The sequence below is a fragment of the Pollachius pollachius genome (assembly GCF_949987615.1).
Source record: "Pollachius pollachius genome assembly, chromosome: 13".
Lineage (NCBI taxonomy): Eukaryota > Metazoa > Chordata > Actinopteri > Gadiformes > Gadidae > Pollachius > Pollachius pollachius.
Window position 1 is genome coordinate 21,745,135 of NC_136946.1, and position 23,587 is coordinate 21,768,721.

The 23,587-nt window shown below is 45.7% G+C and overlaps 1 protein-coding gene across 1 annotated transcript; it reads right to left on the bottom strand.

Moving 5' to 3' along the window:
* Positions 1–3,729: 3,729 nt before the first annotated feature.
* Positions 3,730–10,452, bottom strand: trib1 (tribbles pseudokinase 1). The gene is made up of 3 exons (XM_079748915.1): positions 9,881–10,452; positions 8,406–8,698; positions 3,730–4,972 (listed from the first exon to the last, which is right to left on the bottom strand). Exons 1-3 carry the CDS (start codon positions 10,196–10,198, stop codon positions 4,498–4,500), a joined length of 1,086 nt encoding a protein of 361 aa, XP_079605041.1. The 5' UTR covers positions 10,199–10,452; the 3' UTR covers positions 3,730–4,497.
* Between the last annotated feature and the right edge of the window lie 13,135 nt (positions 10,453–23,587).

Sequence of the window (23,587 nt, forward strand, 5' to 3'; positions counted from 1 at the left end):
ACACACAGACACTTCTGTTCTCCTTCAGAATAAGAGTCCCTAACAGGAACTGCGTTATATATGCATTCATCAGTGCTTTTAGACGTGTTTCCAATGGCTTTGTTTGTGCGAAAGAATGGGCTGCGTTCAATGAAATCAAAACCAAATCGGATTGAGCCTTCTTTTTATGTCCATGATTGAGCCCCGTTGATAAACAACCCTTCCGGGTTTTGTCCGTTGGCTTGTGTCGATACGTCAAGTGTCGATACGTCATCTGTAAGTGCAGGACCCCGAGTCAATCTGACAGCCGAGTCGATCTGGTACCCACACCGGTTCTCCGTGCTTCCTTTGGACAGTTTTTTTTTTTTTGTTATTTACTATTCATGTTAAAAAGAAGAAGGAATAATGCCTCAGATTGCACTTTATTTTGTTTAAATTATTTTTTATAAGTTTTTATTTTATCTGGACACAAGCAATTTTTTAAAATATTTACTATGCTTAAAGGAAGCAGGATTGTTACCTGATTTTTCACTTTAGTTTGTTTTAACACATTTGGAGATTTTAGTTAGAGTCACATTTGTCTTGTTATCTTTTTTGTTGCTGTTGATCCGAAAATGATCGTGACTCAAAAACCGTGACACGATCCGAACCGTGAGTTTTGTGATCCGTTCCACCTCTACTGGATAGAAACGGCCACAAAGGCCTAGGCCACTGGCCTACATTTGCAGCATCAAAACATTTTCTTGCATGTCTTTGAGATAAAGTTTCTAAAATAAATGGTTTGCACAGGGTGAAATTATTATATAAATCTGGCCACAAATTGTTACAAACTACAACGTAGTATGCCATTCAGACGCAATAAAGAATCATTGATGACGTAAATTGATGAGGCCAATGGTATAGGCTGCCCTCTAGTGGCCATGAGCTGTTATTTGTTAATTGTTTCCTGTTAGCTATCTAAAATGTGTATGGGAAAAAAAATACGCATGGTAGTGTTTGTTCAATTTATTAAAAAAATTGAACAACCTATTTAAAAAGTGCCTTTATTATTGCATAATAAAGGCATAAATTATCATCAATTTTAGCCGGTTAATTGTAATGCAGTTCCACGAGATGGCAGCATATATCTTCAAAATATTTAGAGCTGCCGTTCTGGTTCACGATGCCTTTGACCTATTGACTACTCTTTATACTCAGATATGCGTTCCAACCCTCTCACTGCATCGGCGTGATTTCAAACTGGGTTAATGCACTTTATTTTAAGAACAGAAAATAGCCATGGTATCTCTTTCAAAGAGAATGATAGGAATACTTATGGTATGGATATGAATCAATTAATAAATAAATTGCTCTTTTTTCTTTGACATTTGAAGACAGCATAAAACAACAACATGAGTATTCTTTGAGTTTTGTGGTAAGCTATTTCAAGTATTAAAGCAGGTAAAGCTCTGTGTATGGCCAAGATACAACAAACACACACTCACACACACACACATGCACAGACACACACACACACACACACACACACACACACACACACACACACACACACACACACACACACACACACACAGACAAACTGACAAGATCAACATGACCCTCTTTAGTCCTCTTGAAAAGTTAGCAGCAACCTCCTGAGAGCTGCTAAATGTGCTGTATGCTATTTTAGGATTACTTGTCAACACACACACACACACACATTTTCCCAGAATGTGAACATATTGAGCTCTTTTCTATCTATAGAATTAAAGCATCCCTGGTAAAGCTCAATTTCACGTCCTTTCAAATTCCCAGTCATTAGCTAGCAGCACAAGGCTAATACCAATGAGCTCATACGGCCTGTCTCTGGGAAGTTAGGTAATCACCGGTCTGGCAGCTTCCCAGCAGCAGAGCCAAGGGTGATACCTAATCCTGACACTGTTCGAACACACACTCAGACCCCCCAGCCCATGTACACAAGCACCTACACACAGACAGACACATACATACGCCTCTGCACACACTTTGCTCTATCCTTGCGCAAGCGTGTGTGTGTGTGTGTGTGTGTGTGTGTGTGTGTGTGTGTCTGTGTGTCTGTGTGTAAGCGCATTCCATGAAAAAAGGCACTGACCCATTATTGACATTCAAGCTAAATGCTACGTTACGCAAAGGTCAGTGTGGGGTAGAAGGGTTTTAAGCACTGTGAAGGGGAAATGTGAATCTTGCTTAAGAAATGCTGCCCTCTTCTTCTGATCTATGGGACAAGGCATTATTAGAATAGGCATACTGGGAAACTATGTAAGTAAACAATGAAAGTTAAGTGTGATTTGAGTCTGTGTTTGTGTTTCGGTTGTCCGGGTTTGAAATTGAATAGACAGAGTTTGCAGGTTGAAAAAAGACAACCCATTTGACTATAAAAAAAAAGAACTTTATTCAATATCTTCACACATATTGCAAATATACATATTTACAATTTCTTTGTACAACGAATACATCTTTTGTGTGTAACCTGAAGGGACTCAGTGCCGGGAGGTTTTGTCACAAATACATAATTCACAGTGCAATAAAAACTTTGTGCACCCGTGTCAGCTACTTATTACATACCACATGATGGCACATGTGTGTACAAACTCTACATTTGTATGAACAAACAAGACGTGCTTACAAAAAACATTGAATGACATGTCCCTGAATAATCTGTCCTGGCGTCAAGGAATCAATGTGAGTGAAAACTTTGAAAAGTTACTTCCTCTTTAACCACCTAGCATGGCGGCTTAGCAGGCCGAGGGCTAGTTTTAATTGAGATGGGCATATTGTTATCATATCTGTTTGTTGACCATGTAACTGAAATCTGAAATCTAGCTATTTATGTCAGTTGCTCTGCGATTGGTACCATCATATCAAGTGTGTGGAAACACAATATAAAATAGTGTGTTACACATTTACAGTTGCTTACTTTGGGCCTCCATATCCGTGATAACAAAAGAAAAGGAAAATGGTTGTCAAAACATAGTACAATGTCATCACTGACTACAACAGACCGAGGCTCCCCGACGATCTCTTAGACAAAAAAAATGAGAAAAAGTGTGAGTTTGTTTGTATGTGGGTACCATTTAACAGGTGAAAGCACTCACAGTTTTGAGCGGCGTTCTTGGAACAAACCTGTGTTCGCTGCTGGACGCGTGCTAAAGTGTTGAGTCACCCTGCTGGCTAGCAACACACCAGCCATCCCCTCCACTGTTACTGAACCAAGGAGAACCAGAGATCAGCTAATGAAACAAGCTGAGCTCGGTTAGGGTTAGGGTTAGGGTTAGGGAATAGTGTTAGCTTAGCCTTGGGTAAAGGCACTGACTGAGTTCAGGTGCAAGCGGACACAGGATAGCACAGAAAAAAAGCATTCTTGATAGAAATACGTAATTATACAATATGTATATCTGGTCAATTCAGAGTGCATGGAGGAGTTTGAGTTGGACGCCAGGGTGAGATTTCACATTTTTTCTGCAAAAGGTTTGGAATACAGATTATTTACCTTGTCATCATTATGTCTTAATGTCACCCATGCTGTTAAGAAAAGGACTTGGGTCATCTATATGTTTTGCTGAACATCTTCTTGTCACCTGATGTTTGCAGCGTAACAACCTTCAAAGGCTTCCTCTGTGTTTCAACCCATCTGAGCCCTCTTCACTCCCCCCTCCCTCCCCATATGAGCCCCCTTCACCCCCCCTCCCTCCCTCCTCATATGAGCCCTCTTCACTCCCCTCCCTCACCATCTGAGCCCTCTTCACTCCCCTCCCTCACCATCTGAGCCCTCTTCACTCCCCTCTCCCATCTGAACCCTCCTAAGTCCCCTGTCCCTATCTGAGCATGACACATCCTTTCTTTTCTTGGCCGTGTACCTTCACGGCGATGTTATCAGATGTTATCAGAACAAAGCGTGCGTTAGGTTGTGCCTGCAGCCGTTGAGTCAGCTGACGTTGGCCAGAGTCGTGATGCGAGGATCACCACGCCTCTCTCGTTGTTTCTCACTCGGTGTGTCTCTCTTGTTGTGTCTTTCTATGCTCTCATGCTTGCAGATTGGTGCGGAGTTCAGGTTGAGGGTAAGCCTTAGTAACTGCTGTTTGACATGGATACATCGACTGACACATTTGCCCGCAGAAATGTGTCCCTCAATGTCGATTTTTATCTTCTCCTTATGAGCACCAAATGGTTGAAAAAAACTAAAAAACGTACAAACACGTATAGAAATGCACCGTAAATCCATATGTGCAAAAACAATGCCCTTCGCGAGTTCAAACATGACAAAACAAGGAGTTCAACCAAGGAACAAAAACTACAGTACGCTGAAGTAGAAAGCTTGAAGGTGTAAGGATACACAACAGTACCCAAACAGGGATTGTTTGTTTTGTAAAAGTGCCGATGTTAAATAATGAATCCCTTGTCATAACATTGTTTTAGTTTGGTCCTTTGGGGCCAAAAGGAAGCAGTCCGCCCGGGGTAGGAGACCAGGGTTCTGGAGAGTGGGGGGCGAGCAGTCAGCAGTCAGCAAAACAAATCGTCGTCGTCTTTGACGTCAAACGACGGAACTGCCTGATCGGCCAAGCTCACTTCCTGTTCGCCCGAAGCCGCTTCCTGCGATGCCGGTGGATGGCGGAACCAGGGGTGAGCGAGCAGCTCGGAGGCGGTCAGTCTCTCTGCAGGCTCCTTCCTCAACAGGCTCTGCAGCAGACACTTGGCCCCCGGCGAGAGGCCCTCCGGCAGGCAGCACTGGCCCCGGCGGATCTTAGAGAAGAGGGTGGCGGGGTCTGGGTCGTGGAAGGGGTAGCGGCCCACCAGCATGGTGTACAGCATCACCCCCAGGCTCCACATGTCTGCCATCTTGCCGGAGTAAGGCGCAGAGCCGCTGAGGATCTCGGGGCTGACGTACGCGGGGCACCCGTGGGTGTCGGACATGGCGTCGTGCTGCGGGTCCTCCAGCACGTGGCAGTCCTCCAGACTCTCCAGTTTCACCTTGCTCCTTGGGGGGAGAACAGAGGGGTTAGGACGGGCTGAGAGAGGGGCTCCGGGTTTGGATTCATGTCGAACAATAATGTAAATGGAGCAGATTTATCTAAATGTTGCGTTTTCATCAAAGGTGACACGTTTACGAACTGAAAAGGCTGATTGGAAAACAACAAAAATAATTGATTTATAACAGAAAGTAAAATTCCTCTTCCTGTGAATATCTGCACTTCAGCAACTATATCCAATGAGTGCTGGGTTGTTGAAATCAGGAGCCCACAATTGCTAAAGTTCCCTCAGAAACTGAAGCATTTGACAGTGAATAAATAATGCCTTGATGCAACAAACGGGCATGTCTTTTTGGACATGACCTTGTGCCCTGGATCTATTGCTGACTATTCTTATTTCCAACACTGTCAAACATTTCAGAACTTTGTTAAGATGAAATCACTAATGGCATCATGGAAAATCCTTTTGGCCGGAAGCTTTCAGGCAGGGACACGCACACACGCAAGCACTAACTCACTCACTCACTCACTCACTCACTCACTCACTCACTCTCTCCCACTGATTTAAAGAAGAGGACTTAACAGCCAACCAAAACGCCTAGGCAGCTGTGATAGTTTACCAGCATTAAAACACAGACTTATAAATATACCCTAGTGCAATCACACATAGCATGCTATATTTAGTGTTGTTAATGACTACACACAAAGACAGGGAAGCACTTGAGCAACTATGACTTTGTCTGCTGCCTCGGATATTATTTAATCTAATTTCGAAATGACAATGACTGATCTCTTAAGAAATGTTGAAAGTATTTCCGAGGCGAGGGGAGAAAACAGGTTGTGTGAGACGGACTGAATAGAATCAGGGACAAGATGAACACAATGCAAGAACAAACTGATAACTTCACAAGAACAAGGCAGATCCGATCTGAGGGGGGAGAGACGGGAGAGGAAACAGAACAGCGAGAGTTAAAGAGGTGGAGAAAGTGAGTCATCCTTGTGTTGAGAGTACATTCCCCGCCCTCCCCCCTCCCCCACTCCTCCCTGCCTCTCTATCTCTCTATGCCGTGGCTATCTGCACCTGGGTCCCACACTCTCGGCGCCAGCCATCCCATAATTACCCTCAAATGGCTGTTGCCACATCAGTGACGCATGGGAAGGCTGGCCCAGCAATGAGGCTGTGCATGTTTCAGAGTGCGAGTCACCTTCCTCAAACTGGCTTTGCACTAGTGTGGTATACTGTCAATGCATGAAAGTGTGTGCGTGTGAGAGTCACTGTAGGGAGGGTGTGTGCCTGTGTGTCAATGGGAATGTGTGTGTCTTCTTCTGAGAATGGAGATAGCATTCAATGCATTGTTGTCCTTCTCTAATGTGGGTGCTGCCATTGTGGTGTATCTCGATACGTCATTGAGTGATTGTGGAGAGGGAGGATGATGAAGAGATTGTGAATCTGACATGGGGAGGATAATCGGACGCCGATCAAAAAAATCATGTGCAAAATCCATGTGGATGAAGACTCGGCAGCACATGACCCGGTCCTGTTTTAGGTTAAACAAACCCTGATCATCAATTGGAACACATTTGCCTAGATCACTGGTAGAAAAAAAAATATGGCAATGGAGCATATTGCGCAACTGGAGGAGCCTGTTCCTCAGTTGTGCCTATGAGCCATATGGATGGGTTGCTCTTATTTAAGACGTGGTCAGCAGGGTCTTAAGGGCGGGGCCACAACGAGGTGGTCAGGAGGGTCTGATGGGCGGGGCCACAACGAGGCGGTCAGGATGGTCTTATGGGCGGGGCCACAACGAGGCGGTCAGGAGGGTCTTATGGGCGGGGCCACAACGAGGCGGTCAGGAGGGTCTTATGGGCGGGGCCACAACGAGGCGGTCAGGAGGGTCTTATGGGCGGGGCCACAACGAGGCGGTCAGGAGGGTCTTATGGGCGGGGCCACAACAAGCATCAATGTTTCTGTGTCAACAGCCGGCCAATGTTATGCCAGTATACCAGTCAGCAAGGGGAAACAGATCCTCCACTAATGACCAACACAAGATATGCTTACTGGACACACTCACACACACACACACACACACACACAGACACACACACACACACACACACACACACACACCAAGCACACACACAAACACACACACACACCAAGCACACATGCAGAACACACACACAAAAGTGAGCTTGCCAAAGTAAAGGACTATTGAGAGTGTGGACGTGCATGTTTCAAAGAGATGGGGGCAAGGACAAAAAGGGTATGTAAGAGTCTATGTTTACCTAAGCCCACAAGATGGACTTAAGATACTTCGATATTGCTTTGGAAACCCTCATTGTTTTCCCCTCTATTGAGCTGCTTTGAGCTGTCATGTTAATGACGAGAAATTAAATGAAGTGGTGAATAATGGCATAGTAATGTACTGTAGTATAATGGCTGGGTGTGGGGAAGTTTATGCAGCAGAAGAAGGGAGGTGGAATTCAGTCTAATGAGTCTTAACATCAAATAAACAACAATGACTAGATGCCACACACACACACACACACACACACACACACACACACACACACCATAACTTATAGACAGAGAGATGATCAGTGTCTGCTCATAAACACGACTATCCAACCTGCAGCCACACAGACCTGCATACATCTGACAAATAACTATTGAAACGGGGGCAGCTACTCACATCCATATCTGATTCCACCATTTGATAAAGGGCACAGTGCGCTATCACAGTCAGCCCACATCAAGAGGAATATGTTTCACTTTCCAGAAAGACCTAATCTCCTAGACGTCAAGTACATCTATTTTCTGAGAATGTAAAAAAAATCATTTTAGAAAACGGTGGTTAAAGGAAACAGCCTAAAAAAAGTTATAGTAGAAGAAAGTGATTTAGTGGTTGACAAAGTATTGCTACAATTGATCCTGGTCCAAATCTCAACTTAAACACACAAGGCTTTAGAAGTAGTATAGAGAAAATAATCAAATGGGGTTAAAGGCATGTCGTTGCACGAGTCCCCTGGTCTGGGCTGTGTTTGGGTGACCTGGCCTGACCAACAACTTCATTATCAAACATCCTGGTTCCAATTTCCCTCCCCCCAAATTAAACTGTGGATTTAGCATTCGGGCGCCATGTGGCTCAGGAGGAAGAGCAGGTTGGCTGGTAACCGGAAGGTTGCTGGTTTGTTCCCCGGCTCCTCCTAGCTGAGTGTCGATGTATCCCTGAGCAGGACACCTCACCCTGACTGCTCCCGATGAGCTGGCCGTCGCCCTGCATGGCTGACACCGCCGTCGGTGTGTGAATGTGTGGATGAATGTGTGAATGTGAAGCAGTATTGTAAAGTGCTTTGAGGGACCACTAATTAGAGAAGTGCGTTGTAAATGCAGTCAATTTACCATTCAGCAAAACACAGTAACCCATCCAAACCCCTCACCTCTTCTCGTCGCCGAAGACGAACTTGCGCAGCTTGAGGTCTCCGAGCACGACGCCGTGGCGGTGGCAGTGCGCCACGGCGCGCGCCACCTGCCTGAAGAGCCTGCGGGCGTGTCCCTCGTCCAGGCGCCGGCAGCCCTTCACCAGGCCGTGGAGGTCGCCGTGCTCCTTGTCCCGGAAGACGTAGGCCCGGCGCTCGCCCAGCACAATGTCCCGCACCGCCGCAACGTTGCGGTGGGGCGGCAGAGCGCTGTAGGCCCGGACCTTCTCCTGGTACACACCCATGTCAAACACCTGGAGGGGGAGAGAGAGCGGAGGGGGAGAGAGAGAGAGAGAGAGAGAGAAGAGAGAGAGAAGAGAGAGAGAGAGAGAGAGAGAGAGAGAGAGAGAGAGAGAGAGAGACAGAGACAGAGAGAGAGCGGAGGGGGAGAGAGAGAGAGAGAGAGCGGGAGGGGGAGAGAGAGAGAGAGAGAGAGAGAGAGCGAGAGAGAGAGAGAGAGAGCAGAGAGTAAGAGAGAGAGAGAGAGAGAGAGCGGAGGGGGAGAGAGAGAGAGAGAGAGAGAGAGAGAGAGAGAGAGAGAGAGAGAGAGAGAGAGAGCGGAGGGGGAGAGAGAGAGAGAGAGAGAGAGAGAGAGAGAGCGGAGGGGGAGAGAGAGAGAGAGAGAGAGAGAGAGAGAGAGAGAGAGAGAGAGAGAGAGAGAGAGAGAGAGAGATTAATATTCAGTCGGTACACATGTCAGACATTGAGAGGAAAGGGAGGTTTGTGTTGTCAGGCATATCCTGATCTGTATCTGAATAAATTTGTCTTTAAAATCCTAAACTGTGATTTATTTTACATTAGAGTGTTTGCATGTGTGTGTGTGTGTGTGTGGGGTGGGGGGATATAATGATGTGACTCCCCGACAGTCAACCAATAGAAGATGTGAGATGAGAGAGATGTGGCCGTGTATATTACTGTACCTAAGCATGAGTGCAGTGCAAAAAATGCTCCTGAATGGCTTTGGACATTCCAGTCTGCTGTGTTTATCATCATCTGTGATTGGCTGAGCCCTCAACCAAACAGAGAGCAGAGGCAAAACAAGGAAAGGCAAGATAGGGGTGCACTCTGATAGGGGTGCGCTCTGGCATACTGTGAGCAGTGACGTACATGTTAATGAGTTCGATCTCAGTAAGTTGCGGTGTACTGCCAGTTACTCCGATGGACTGCTATAGAACATGTTCGCTAAGGATTTGAGCCACTGACACCGCACACCATGAGGGAGGCGACGCAAGGCGTCATGCATATGGAGTTGCATGCATATGGCATATGCATAAGCATATGAATCATAATGTGGATCATTTTGAAGGATGGTTGTCCAATGGGCGATTAAAGAAAAAGATGATGTCGTGCGAGCTGAAGGCACAGACAGGAGGTTGAGCAACACTCTCCTGTAACGCTTCATTCTGAGACATTGCACAATGTGGTTCAGCACATACCTTGCACACCAGCTCGTCCCCCGTGTCGGTGTTCAGCGCGGTGTGCACGCCATCCCGCTCGGCCAGAGGCAGCAGCAGGAACGGCCCTATCCTGGAGGGTCCCTGGTGGGGAACAGGGGGGACGGCGGGGGAACTGGGGATCCCGGCGGGGGGCCCTGGAGGGGTCCCCAGCACCGCGACCCGCTGCGGGGCGTCCCGCAGCTCAGGGGGGCTCAGCCTTGCGCGTTTGACCACAGGCTGGTCGTCCGCGGGGTCGAGCCTCTTGAGTCCGACCCGAGGACCGGGGACGCGCACGGGGCTCCTCGGCTGCACGTTCATCTCGAGACTAAAACACCGGTTCACGTCAATCCAGGACCCCCGAACCGGTGCGGTGGATTAGTTTCTGTGGAAATGGCTAGAAGAAATGTCCCGACGCGCGTTGCCTTCTGTGATCCATGAGTCCGGTGAAACTACTGGAAGGTAAACTTCTCAAAAAAGGTGACGGGAAGAAACGAGTACAGCAAAATGTTTCCCTACGATGCGGCGATGAGTTGTGTTTCCAGTCCTTCACATCCAAAAATACTTCAGGGGCTCAGTCCATACGCTCCTCTTTCTGGGGGGGGGGAGGGGGGGGGGGGAGGGGGAGGAGGAGAAATTCCTTCTCCTTCTGCGTCGGGCGTAGCGAGAGACCTTCTCGCGCGGAGTGAGAGAGTGCTCTGATGCTGTTGCTGCTATTCACACACACAGCCCGGCTTGAGCTCCGCCCGCTCTCATTGGCCAGCCTCCTCTGCTGGTGACACAACAGTTGAGCAATACTCGTATTACCCTCGCAATACACGATCCAGTTCAACAACCTGCCTTATAATAAATATTTTTACCTTCTGAGCGTCAAAAATAAAGAACAATCCCGTTGCCTTTCCCCAATTGGCTATAATAGCCATTCAAACCACAACGTTGTAGTTTAGTTGAAGTGAATGTGTCACCACTGTCATTTATCAACAGTTTATGACTGATCGCCTCACTTGGTTTCCATGACTGGTAGGCTATTGTGACACACAGCATGTGAGGATAATAAGGATACAGGCTGATATCTCTCCACTGGAAAACATCACTTGCTCTAGATAATTATTAACTGAGCGTGTTTATCCTCTTGCTCAAGGATATTGCGACTTTGCTTTTGTTTTTATTTGAAATTACACTGAACACTCCACAATTCTCAGTAGTGACTTTTAAAGGAATAACGTTCAGAACGTATACGCACCCAGCAGGGTGTGTACACTGGCTAATGCCGCGCCGCAGTGTGTGAACGTAAGCACTGGCTTCCACATCCCCATATCTTTCCATGCTGTGACTGTTTGTTATGTGGACATGAGTCACCCCCATAAAGCCAGGCTGAGCCAGGCTATAAGCATTCACATAAAACACACTGTAAACCGTAAACAAGTATCTCAGCCTTTGAGTCCGCCACCAGGCAGTCCACTACTCCACTGACTAAAGGTACGAAGACGTTCCTAGGGTTTCCTTCAAGGTGATGAGGGTCAAGGGTTAGGGTCAAGGTCGGACTACTCAAAGTGAAAGTAAACTGAAGATGGCAACTTTCCCAGATGACATGTGACAATGATGATATTCAGGATAAACCCCATGACATATGCTGTAATAATGAGTGGGCATGTTAAGTGTGTTGGTGTGTGTGTGTGTGTGTGTGTGTGTGTGTGTGTGTGTGTGTGTTAGTGTGTGTGTGTGACCATATGTGTTTGTCACTGCATGTTGCACAAGAGTTGGCCAATCGCTACTATTGCAATAAGCTGAACAAGCATAGTAACAGCAACTTGCGTTTGCTAATCAAAGCACCGAAAATGTGGATGGTCTCTCATTCTGTGTGTGTGTGTGTGTGTGTGTGTGTGTGAGTCTGTGTGTGTGTGTGTGTGTGTTTGTGTGTGTGTATTTACAGTCATGTCCGGATGTCCTAAAAAACACTGAGAAGGCAAAAAAAGCAACTTTGTTGAAATCTATTCTCCCATCTAGAGCTCAGTAGGACATAGCCATGGCCAACAAGGAGCTTAATATTGATTAAGTCACCCAAAAAGGAAAAACTTATCCTTGATTCTGCTATCTGAGGTCATTGAATAGTGTGCTGAAAATGACTAAATCTAGAGAAATTCTGAAAGTGGCTGAAAAGCATTCAACTTTCAGTATACCACATGTACTGAAAGTGAGGGATACTGAATCATGTCTTCATGGCTTTTAACTGGCTCATGGAATCTGGATATGTGGAAGAAACTTTTAATGAAAGCACAATAAATAAAATAATCAATACAAATATAATTACACAAAAGAAGCCAACCTGACTGCTATTGATAGTATTTTTAATATTTTTCTTTGTTAAGCATTTTTTACTGTAAGCTATTCTGGACCCTCCCATGAGGGCTGTGTTCCAACGTTTCATACTGTCCTACCATCTGCAGTTCCCTCTATCGGCACTCGGTCATTAACTCCCCACCACCAGCACCACAAGGTCATCCTCTTGCTCTGCCAGACTCTAAAAGGTGATGCAGAGATCTGTCCCTGCCCAAGCCTTCCTCTCTCTCTCACAACAAGGATGGGCATCAGCAGAGAGCCTGTCTGGAATGGTGGCTGTTCTATTTAGGCCCTCTGCATTCCATCTCTGTGCAATAGCTGTCCTAAGAATAAGGTGACTCATGGCACTCACTGACGTGTGTGTTACTGTGTCTGTTACTGTGTCTGTTTGTCGAGCAACCGAGCAGAAACAGGTTTCCCTTTTATTACTTTACTCTCTCCGTAGCTCCGTCTCTCTCGCTTCTCTTTTCTTTTCAGAAGAAGTCAGGAAGGCAGAATGAGCCCTGAGTGTGGGAAAGGATGTGTGGACTGGAGAGAGCTCAACGTCGTCTTTGTCTCCTGTACAATGAGCCAACGAGACGCATGTGACTTTCTAGGGCAAAGTTTTGGTGCTGGCTCTGTGTGTCTGTGTGTGTATGTGCTTTGGGCATGAGGAAGAGTGGTGTGTGTGTGTTAATGTTGTGGTCAGGTTTGTTTAGGAGGGTGAGCATACAGTTTGTTCAGGTGAGTCAGCATGCCATGCACTATCACATGGTCGCTCTTTGGTTGTTTCTTTTGTGCGAGAATGCGTGCTGGGAAATGGTGGCGCTTATGTTCTCTGATGTATTCAGCTAGGTTATGGTAAGCGGCCTAACCAGGTCTTATGTCTCTTACACTGCAGGTAAGGATTAAGGATTCATCTTTTTCCATTTCATTATTGATTTGCCCTTCATGTTTTATTATTTGCAGAATTTAAATTATCTTTTGTAATCAACATCTAGCGGAGTGGTGTTTGACTCCCTGCTACAAGACACTGGGTTTCGTACCCCAATTTCCACAACCTTATGGCCCATGCTTTGCGAAAGGGGAAATCTTGTGGACTTTAAGTGGATAATGAGAGACTAGATATTGAAAGTGACTTACAGTGAATTCAGACACAGGTCATTCAGGAGTAGGTACCTTTCTCAGGTAGACTGTGGGTATGGGGATGAACGCAGTGCCTGACACCATTCTTCCCTACTTGCACACATTCCTCTGCTCAGTGTTGTGACAGTGTGTTCGTGTGTTCAGGGTGATAGAAAGTGAAATGTATTCAGGACATGTTCCCCAAAGGAATAATGAGCTGACTCACTCACCAGGCACTGATAAAGTCAGGCTGGGAATTGATCACGCCGCATGTGAGAATAGGCCAATCTGATAGACTGCTGGCCAGCTACCAGTCCAAATTATTCTCCCCTTGAGTTACTGTCACACTCTCTCTCTCTCTCTCTCTCTCTCTCTCTCTCTCTCTCTCTCTCTCTCTCTCTCTCTCTCTGTCACTCCCTGTCACTCTCTATCTCAAACATGCATGTGAACTAAAACAGCACCTACTAATTTTAATTTGCAAGCACGGACACAAGGTGCTAACAAACGCACCAACACACACCACACCTCTGGCAGTTCTAGCACCTGCTTATTAAAGTTCACACAAACAACAAGGAACAAAGTAATTCATTGACCCTTTTCCGTGCAGGGTGGCTGTGGCCCAATGTTTCCCAACCTGGGGGACAGGACTTCACATGGGGTCACTCAATGAAAATAGGAAAGTGGGATATTGCTGAGACTGTCTAATGAAGCATAGCAAAGCTGGGACATTGATGTGATCAGATCAGATCTGGAGATGGTTTGACAAAATCTGTCTTTGTCAAACCATTTTATTTTGCTCCTCTCTCGCTGATAAATAAATAAATTGGAATCCCAAGCATTTTCCGAGCCGATGTGAGGTTGCATTGTACTAGAATGGGCTTGATGTTTGGATTGAGACACAGATTACCTCAATCCATAGTCTGGGCTGTGGAAAAAAAAAACAAAAAACCAACGCTTGATACTACTGACATCCAGAATTACAGACCGGTATCTCTTTTTTCATTCCTCTCTAAAACATTGGAACGTGCCGTCGCTCACCAACTGTCCTCCTATCTCTCATCTAGCAACCTGCTTGACCCTCACCAGTCAGGCTTCAAAAAAGCACACTCCACTGAGACGGCTCTCCTCGCGGTGACTGAGTCCCTCCGGGAGGCCAGAGCCTCGTCCCTCTCATCGGTTCTCATTCTCCTTGACCTGTCTGCAGCATTTGACACTGTGAACCAACAGATCCTCCTCGCCACTCTCGCCGAGCTTGGCATAGCTGAATCTGCCCTTTCCTGGTTCACGTCCTACCTGATGAATCGCACTTATCAGGTAACATGGAATGGCTCCTTGTCCAAACCTTGCACGCTTGATACAGGTGTCCCTCATGGCTCGGTACTGGGACCTCTTCTGTTGCAGCAGTTATTCGGCTTTTCCTATCACTGCTACGCTGACGACACTCAGCTATTTCTCTCTTTTCCCTCATCTGACAAAGCCCTGATTGCAACACGCATATCTGAATGTCTGGCAGAAGTCAGCACCTGGACAACTGCCCATCACCTGAGGCTTAACCTCAACAAGGCTGAGCTCCTCCTAATACCAGGGAAAGATTGCCCACACATGGACTTACTGGTCACTGTTGAGAACATCACTGTATCTCCTTCTCCAACTGCCAAAAACCTTGGTGTAGTGTTGGACAATCAGTTATGCTGCACCGCAAACATCACTGCGGTGGCCTGGTCCTGCAGATTTGCACTTTACAACATCCACAGGATCCGGCCCTTCTCACAAGGGAAGCAGCTCAGCTTCTAGTCCAATCACTGACCATCTCCCGCCTCGACTACTGCAACTCGCTCCTGGCTGGACTCCCTGCCTCTGCGATTAAACCCTTGCAGCGCATCCAGAATGCGGCAGCGCGCCTCGTGTTCAACCTACCAAAGTTCTCACATGTAACCCCCTCATCCGAGACCTCCACTGGCTCCCTGTAATAGCTCGCATCAGATACAAGATGATGGTACTGGCATACAAGGCAGTCGATGGAACTGCCCCTGCCTACCTCCAAGCATTAGTAAAGCCACACACCCCAGCTCGATCCCTCCGCTCAACTACCTCAGCTGGACGTCTGGTACCGCCATCGCTAAGAGCAAGCAAAGGTCGATCAGCAAAGTCACAACTTTTCTCTGTTTTGGGACCTCAGTGGTGGAACGAGCTCCCTACCGATGTCAGGACCGCAGAGTCGCTCACCAGCTTCCGCAAAAGACTCAAAACTCACCTGTTCAGAGTTCATCTCGACTCTGCATAGAAACCAATGCACAGCCACCATTGAATGTTGTACGTCCTGGCACTTGTACATTGCACTTATTCAAGGTACTTAATTGTGTAGCATCTACAGTAGCTGCTATCGCTGCTTTACATGGGGAATGGGTTAGCCTAGCGATTGTAATACTTGCACTTGGTTCTATGAACGTCTTTACTGTACCGACAGCGATATATTGTTTCACTTCTTTTGACAAATGTACTTACTGTAAGAAATGCACTTATTGTAAGTCGCTTTGGATAAAAGCGTCTGCTAAATGCCCTAAATGTAAATGTAAATGTATAACATTTCTTTTTTTATTACATTTAAATCAGGGGACGAATATGAAATGAAAATGATTCAATAAGCAGATGCATACGGAACTTGTATGAATGTTGAACATATGACCAATGCTATGAAAACAAATGATGAAGATTTAAAATATAGAAACAAAATGATCGGATATGCAATGAAAACATATACAAATGTTTATTACCTAAAAGTGATATACAATATGGAACCTAATCCTTCCTATGAACGATTTTCCAGCATGGTAATGCTTTTGGTCAAATGTATTGGTTCATGAAATGTACTCAGACCTGCACAAGGCTTTTTGATATGATATATTTGTGTCAGCACATACAGTCATCATTGGCCTCGCCCAACTGAAGTTAGTAGAACGTGGTGAACTTGCTGAACCCCAAAGACTGAGTCCTCCACCAAGATTAGTCATTGGCCAACCACAAGCACCTCTCCTGGAAACCAACCGAGTGTTGTTACAGCCCAGGCAGAACTGGGAGAGAACCATCCTGCGAGACGCTGCTGAGATGTGTGTTGCTAGATGTGGACAGACTCCCTACCCTTGTCTGGAGCAGAAATTCCTCCCATCCTCTTTGTTCTGCTGAGCTGCCAGTTGCCATTATTTTCTTGGGGTGCGTGTGGAGTTTCCCCCATTACTATCCAAGTAATGGGGACTGTAGCAACCAATAATGTATTAACGGCCAATAACACAATAACCGCCAATAACGTAATGATTTAAATGTAATAAAGCCAATAACGTAATAACTTGCCGATAATGTAATAAAGTTGTTGAGCCAATCACGTAATAACTTTTTGCCAATAATGTATTAACATATTAAGTTGTCGGCTGGTTATTACGTTATTTGCCTTGTATCAAAAAAATCCTTTGAAAATGTAATAACTGAGCCAATTATGTAATAAATGAGGTATTACTTTGACTTCAATTCTGGAGAGAAACTGTCACACTTAGCCTTAATATTGCATCTTGCAACACATGCTTAAATATCCAACCTTACTGTAGTGGCGATTTGTCCTCAATAAAACAATAACTGGAATATAAAGAAATCAAACTAAGCAACGTAGTCAAAATAGCCACTAAGGCACCAGGGGGATGAATCTTACGCAGTGAGGGCAAAGAGTCAACTGTCCAGTCGGGATATTAAGTTCCGGGAGGTTTATTTTCCGGTGTTACAAGCAAACAAAACAAATGTGCAACAGGGTGAACTTGCCGCCTCATCTCCTTTGTCTCTCTGGTACAGCTGGTAAAAAAAACATGACCCTTCCCACTGCCCCCTCCACAGGACGCCTTAAAGAAAAGAGCAAAGAGTCAATTGGATTCATATGGAACTCTTAGGGTTCCATTATAGTACTCCGGGTATCCAACTCCGTGACCACACAGATGTTCACCGGAGTTGAGCTTTTCGAGGTTGTGCGTTGCAGTTTTCAGTGTGGTATTACAATTCACCGCTGGAATGCTAGGGGCTGTGGGAATGAGACGTTAGCTGACCAATGAGAGCCCTGCAGTCTCCATTGTTCTGAGTAGCCTCGACGGATAGTAACATTTTTTGGAGGCACACATCGGGCTACGGAGAGGGTCTCCAACAGGGTTTAAGACGATGGAGAGGGCTCTCCGTGGATACGCAGAGCACTTAACGCAGTGTCATAAAAAAGGCTTTACTTTTACTATGGGATTCTTGAATCGGCCAAAACAGCTTTGGGGCCAGCATGATCTGCTGATTGACATTAGATCGCTTGCAGCTTCGGCTGAAAATGTAATGGCCCCCTATCAATATTATCATATCATACTGCTTTATTCACCAATAATCATAACCTGAATGTTTGTCTGATGCATATGCTCTAAATGCTGCTTGTAAACTGATTTAATGCAGATGTTCATCCATCCACACATAGAACTTCGAAAGGCTCACGACTCTGTTGAAGCGTCTGCGGTCACAGAGTTGGATACATGGAGTACTATAATGGAACCCGAACGATATGAATCCAAATCCACTCTTTGCTCTTTTAAGGTGTCCTGTGGAATAGGGTTTGAGGGTGGAGGGGAATCTGTAGGTCAGACATTTAAGCATGTGTTGCAAGATGCAATATTAAGGCTAAGTGTAACGGTTTCTCTCCAGAAATTGAAAATAAAATAAAGTGATACCTCAGTTATACATTATTGGCTCAGTTATTACATTTTCAAAAGATTTTTTTAATACAAGGCCAAAAAAATAATTACCAGCCAATAATGTAATAGGTTATTACATTATTGGCAAAAATGTATTACATTATTGGCTCAACAACTTTACTACATTATTGGCAAGTTATAATGTTATTGGCTTTATTACATTTAAATTATTACTTTATTTGCAGTTATTACGTTATTGGTTGATACAGGGACTATTTGAACTGACTGATTTTGTAAGCTAACTGGAATTACAGTGAACACACCAAGAACCCATCAGCACATTACTTCCACATTACCCATTACCCCTTTTTAGCCCCAACAATACGATAACAAAAATAAATCCGGGAATTATTAGTTAGAATCCCTCAGTACCGAAAATAAGATGCAACAACAAATTGTTCTTGGGAATATTCATTATCTTTATATATATATATATATATATAAAATGATATACACTTTTCTTTTCCACTAAATACTCTAATAGGTTAGACTACTCTTTATAAAGCAGGTGTAGGCAGGTGATTGGTGATTGGTGATTGGCAAACTGGCGCATGTGAGTTGAGTCCTCCGGGTAGAACTTACGCTAAAGCTTACAATTTCTCCCATGAAGACTCATTCACCAAAAAAACACGAATAAAGATTTATTTTGAAGGATAACATATGAGAGAATATTTTGCATGATAAATCTTTGGTGCGATAGATCTTTGATCATGATTTGATGATTTGATGATTTTATCATATCAAAGATCATGATAGATCTTTTGGGTTGGAGCCTTCCCCAAAAAAAAGGACGTAACGCTAGAAATAAGTGATAACTCGGCATGTCCTGCCAGGACTGGCAGGGGCGGAGCCCACCCCCAAAAGATGGGATATGCGAAAGGGAGTAATGAGAACATACATACCCGCCATAGAAAAGGGGGCAAGGATCTATACTGCTTCTGGAAGATAAAAGGCATTCCCAATGTACAAAATATTAAGAGTCAATCATATACCACATGAAACAGTTGAGGTTAATATACCATCAGCGAGATCAGTGGAAATTTAGAGCACTCTGCAGCTGTTGCTGCAGCAAGCCTCGAGTGCTTTCGTGTTGAACCACCGACGTGGTCAACGCACTCTTCGGGGTTGCTGCGGCGACCTTGAGTGCTTTTGTGTTGTGCCACTGACGTGGTCAACAAACTCACAAGTGCCCGTGTTGCGCCGCCGACGTGGTCAACACACTTTTGAGTGTTTGATGTTGTGCCACCGACGTGGTCAACAAACTCACAAGTGCCCGTGTTGCGCCGCCGACGTGGTCAACACACTTTTGAGTGTTTGATGTTGTGCCACCGACGTGGTCAACAAACTCACGAGTGCCCGTGTTGTGCCACCAACGTGGTCAACGCACTCCCCGGGGTTGTTGCAGGCTAACCTTGAGTTTTTATAGCCAGATCTTACGTTATAGATTGAGTAATTAATAACCACCAGCACCAGTAGTTGCAAACATGTTAAATATACCTTAACCAACGTTGGAGAGCATCGTATGAGTTTGGAGAAAGAAACTTGAATTTGAAACGGATGTATGATTCGTATGCCGTGGAAGACCACCTTCCCAGCCGCTGGATGGATGTGTCTGACAACCCTTGTTCGGCGGCTGTGGTTGCCGCTCCTATACGGAAGGAGTGACCAGTGTAGAGGGGAGATGGTAGGCTGCAGCTTTCTATCACCTTAGTGAGATTGACTCAGAACCGATCTTTTGTCATTGGCAGGCCGTTGGGCAAAATAAACAGAGGTGATTCGGGGGACGTGTGTTGCCGAAGCTTGAGATAGTGGAGCATGGAAGCGTAAGAACAGAGTGAGTTGTTGATTCTCGAAATAATGATGGTTACGCTTGCCCCAAGGCTATCGCTTTAAGACCGTTTTAAGAAGATGGAAAAATGCCTTGAAGAGAAGGTGAGTCGGTGAAAGCCAGGCCCCGTGTAGGGAGAAATATCTGAGTAGGTGACGTGTATTTCCCTGGACGCATAAAACCATAGAACGCTGTGAGAAACACTGTCTCGAGTAATACGTTAGAATAAAGATGGAATATCCCAGCTCTGAGAGAGCTCACTAATCTATTGAAGATATCGAGAGTGATAGGTGAGCGTCTGTCTGGTACTTTTGTCTGGTGCAGTGACTTAGAAATACCCTTCAGTAGAAGAGGAATTGCGGGAGTCGAAAATATACTAGGAAAGCCAGGATCCTGGCATCTTGCATGAAATTGAATACCAGCTAAGTTTCTAAGAATAGCAGACCATTTTTTTCCTACGGGATTTTAAGCAGTGGACGATGAAAGCGCAGACAATGGGGACGGACACTGGGAAAACTGATACTTGCATGGAAATGCAGAATGAATTAAACAAAGACCATGCATAGCTATAAGGTTTAAGGGTAGGCGCTAGAGCTTTTGACATGAAGATACTAGCGGAGTCTAACAGCGAATTTAATCTGTTGCCTAATCCAACCAGAGTTCGTGGAAGGGTGGGCAGAGCATTGGGTTCGTATTCGCTGCAGGGCATCGGCGTCTGAATTCCTGGAGACAGAAACAGAGAATCAGCTAGAACATTAGAGTGACCGGGTATATGCTCGGCATTTATGATGACATTGAGAGTAACGGACTGCCATGTTAGGCGTCTGAGCAGAGACATAATGGTAGGGCATGCAGATCGCTTTTTATTAATAATTGCCACCACTGCATCGTTATCGCAGAACGTGGTTATGCGTTTACGGCGCCATGCTTGACCCCACAGAAAGCTAGCAGCCACGATTGGGTATAGTTCGAACAGCGCAGATGACTCGGACCCGAGGGCGAATGTGCAAAATTCGGCTGGCCATCTTTCGGCAAACCATTGCCCTTTGAAAAAAAGCCGAAACAAAACCGTTCGACATTCCATGAGCAAGAAGAAACGACCAGAATTTGAGATCAGACCTGCAGCCTTTGTTGAGGTATATTATGTTGTTCAGTTTTGGGACCGAATGGGCCAGCGTTAGGAGGCGAGAGATGAACGAGCCGCCTTGCGGTATAATGCGCATGGCAAAATTGAGGTGGCCTAGAAGGGAGAGCATTTCGCGTTTAGTAGCTCCATTAGTAGTTTGAAACGAATCAGAAAAAGATCTGATCCTCTGTAGTTTCTCATCAGGGAAAGATGCTTGCATCCTATCGGAGTCTAAGCGAATCCCTAGGAATTCGATTGAGGTAACTGGGCCCTCCGTTTTCTCTTCAGATAGAGGGACGCCGAATTCACGGAATACTCCCTTTAGAGTGTCCAGAATGCTAGTTTGATTTGATGGAAAGTCAATTAACAAGAAATTGTCCAGCAAATGTAAAACGAATGGCAACCGACATACGTTTAACATGATCCAGCACAATGCCTCGGATAACAAATCGAAGAGGTGGGGACTGCACCTACACCCAAATGTTAACCTGACTGCAAAGTAATAGTTAGACTGCAATTTAACTCCGAACAGCGGCCAATCGGAACGATGAATAGGCATTATTTTAAAAGCTTCCGTAATGTCGGCTTTAGCAAGCCAGGCTCCCTGACCTGCGATTTTAATGAAAGCAATTGAGTGGTCGATGGTGGCATAGTACAAAGAAAATGGTGCTGGTGGGATACATTCGTTGACGCTAGCGATAGTGTCGGATTGAGGAGAGGACATGTTGAAAATAAGACGTTTTTTCCCTGAGTATCTCAGAATAGCGAGGCCGAGAGGATTGATACAGAAAAAAGAGAAGGGGGGAGAACTAAATGGGCCAATAACGTATTTTTTATAGACCTCTTTAGCCAGAAGAGCAGACACTATTTCTGGTTCAGCCAGAGCTGACTGAAGAGTTTTTGCCACGTATCTAGTGGACAGCGGAGAAAGGACTCCCACCCGAAACCCTTGTGAGAGGCCTGTGATGAGGTGGTCTACAAAACAGGGGTCAGGGTGAGATGAGAGAAATGTTGATAATGAAGAAATGTTAATTGGGGTAGATGGATGAGATTTTAGAATCTCTTGAAGGGAGGGGCCCTCCCTCGGTTTGTTGGCCTTTGACGGCGGGGGAAGGTGGATTTCGGGTGCGGGTCCTTGCAAATACTGCAGATGTGGGAGAATCTACAGTTATTATAAGAACAGACGGATTCGTCGAAATTATTGCAAATACTCCTCCCATTAAACAGAACGATAGGGTGGCCGAGGCGATCGCCAGGTTGGCTTACATGTTCACCATCATGGACGGGGAATGGAACGTGAGAGGTAGTAGCGGTCTTTGGACATAACACCGTTGTGTACCCGTGAGAAATACAGATGGTGCACGATAGCGACTTGTGGCCACCGAAATGGCAGAGCAGGAGCTCGGTGTCCGTGATAGACCAGTCTATTCTAGTGTTGAACATGGCTATGCATTGGGCTGACTTGGCAGAGAACGCGTGGTGATATTCATAAAATAAAGTTCCCCCATAGTGCTGGTTGAGGTCAGCGATAATGGCGAGGTAAGCGTCTAGTTCGATCCTCCTCTCAGGATAAACTTGGCTCATGATGTCTCTGTAAATACCAAAAGTAATAACGAACTCGCCGAAAGATAAATTGCGTGTTAGTCTGGGATCTGTAGTCTTTAAAAGAACAGACACGTCACCACAATCAACCCATTGGTGCACTATGGCAGGGGAAGGTAACAGTAAACCCGCAAGATTGACATCTTTACCCTGGAGTATAGTGTTTTTACTGAGATGGGCAACGGTTGCCGCGGCAGGCGTAATGAAACTCCTACCCGGATGCCGAACTGGTAGAGCTGTAGATAATGAAAAAGATATGGGAGCTAGGGCAGCTACCGCGGAGACGGCAGTAGGCACGGTGGCTGAACACGCGGCTGGTGCGTAGGCTGTGTTAGCGGAGGACGCCGAGACGGATGGTTGCGCGCCGGGGCGCTCAGGCAGGAAGTTGAAGGGTGCCGTGACGACTGACGACAGCGGGTTGGGGGCCTGGACCCATCCGGGAGTTTGGATTGGTGTCTCGATGGCGTCCATCCTTGCTCCGAGGCTTTTCACGGACTCGGCGAGGGTTTGTAGAACCTGGATGATATCCCTGTTGAGGAATTGTGGGTGAGATGGTTGAGGATACCGGGGACCGGGATGATCGGCATTCTTCCTCGCACGCTTCGCCGGACCAGAAGTGGTAGGCCGAATAGACCGCTTCTTGCGGGTTGTTTATTTTTAGTTGTGGTAGTGGCGGCGGCGGCAGTTATAAAGCAGGTGTAGGCAGGTGATTGGTGATTGGCAAACTGGCACATGTGAGTTGAGTCCTCCTGGTAGAACTTACGCTAAAGCTTACATTTCTCGAAATGCATTTTCCCTTAACTGCAGTTGTATGGCATTGCAAAATGCAGAGCTTTTTGACTTCTCCTAAATATATTCTGAGAAATTGCAAAACATCTATGTTCCTCTTCCATGTAAAAACAAATTATATGAAAGAGAAGAATCGTAATAATAAAATTTCACGACTT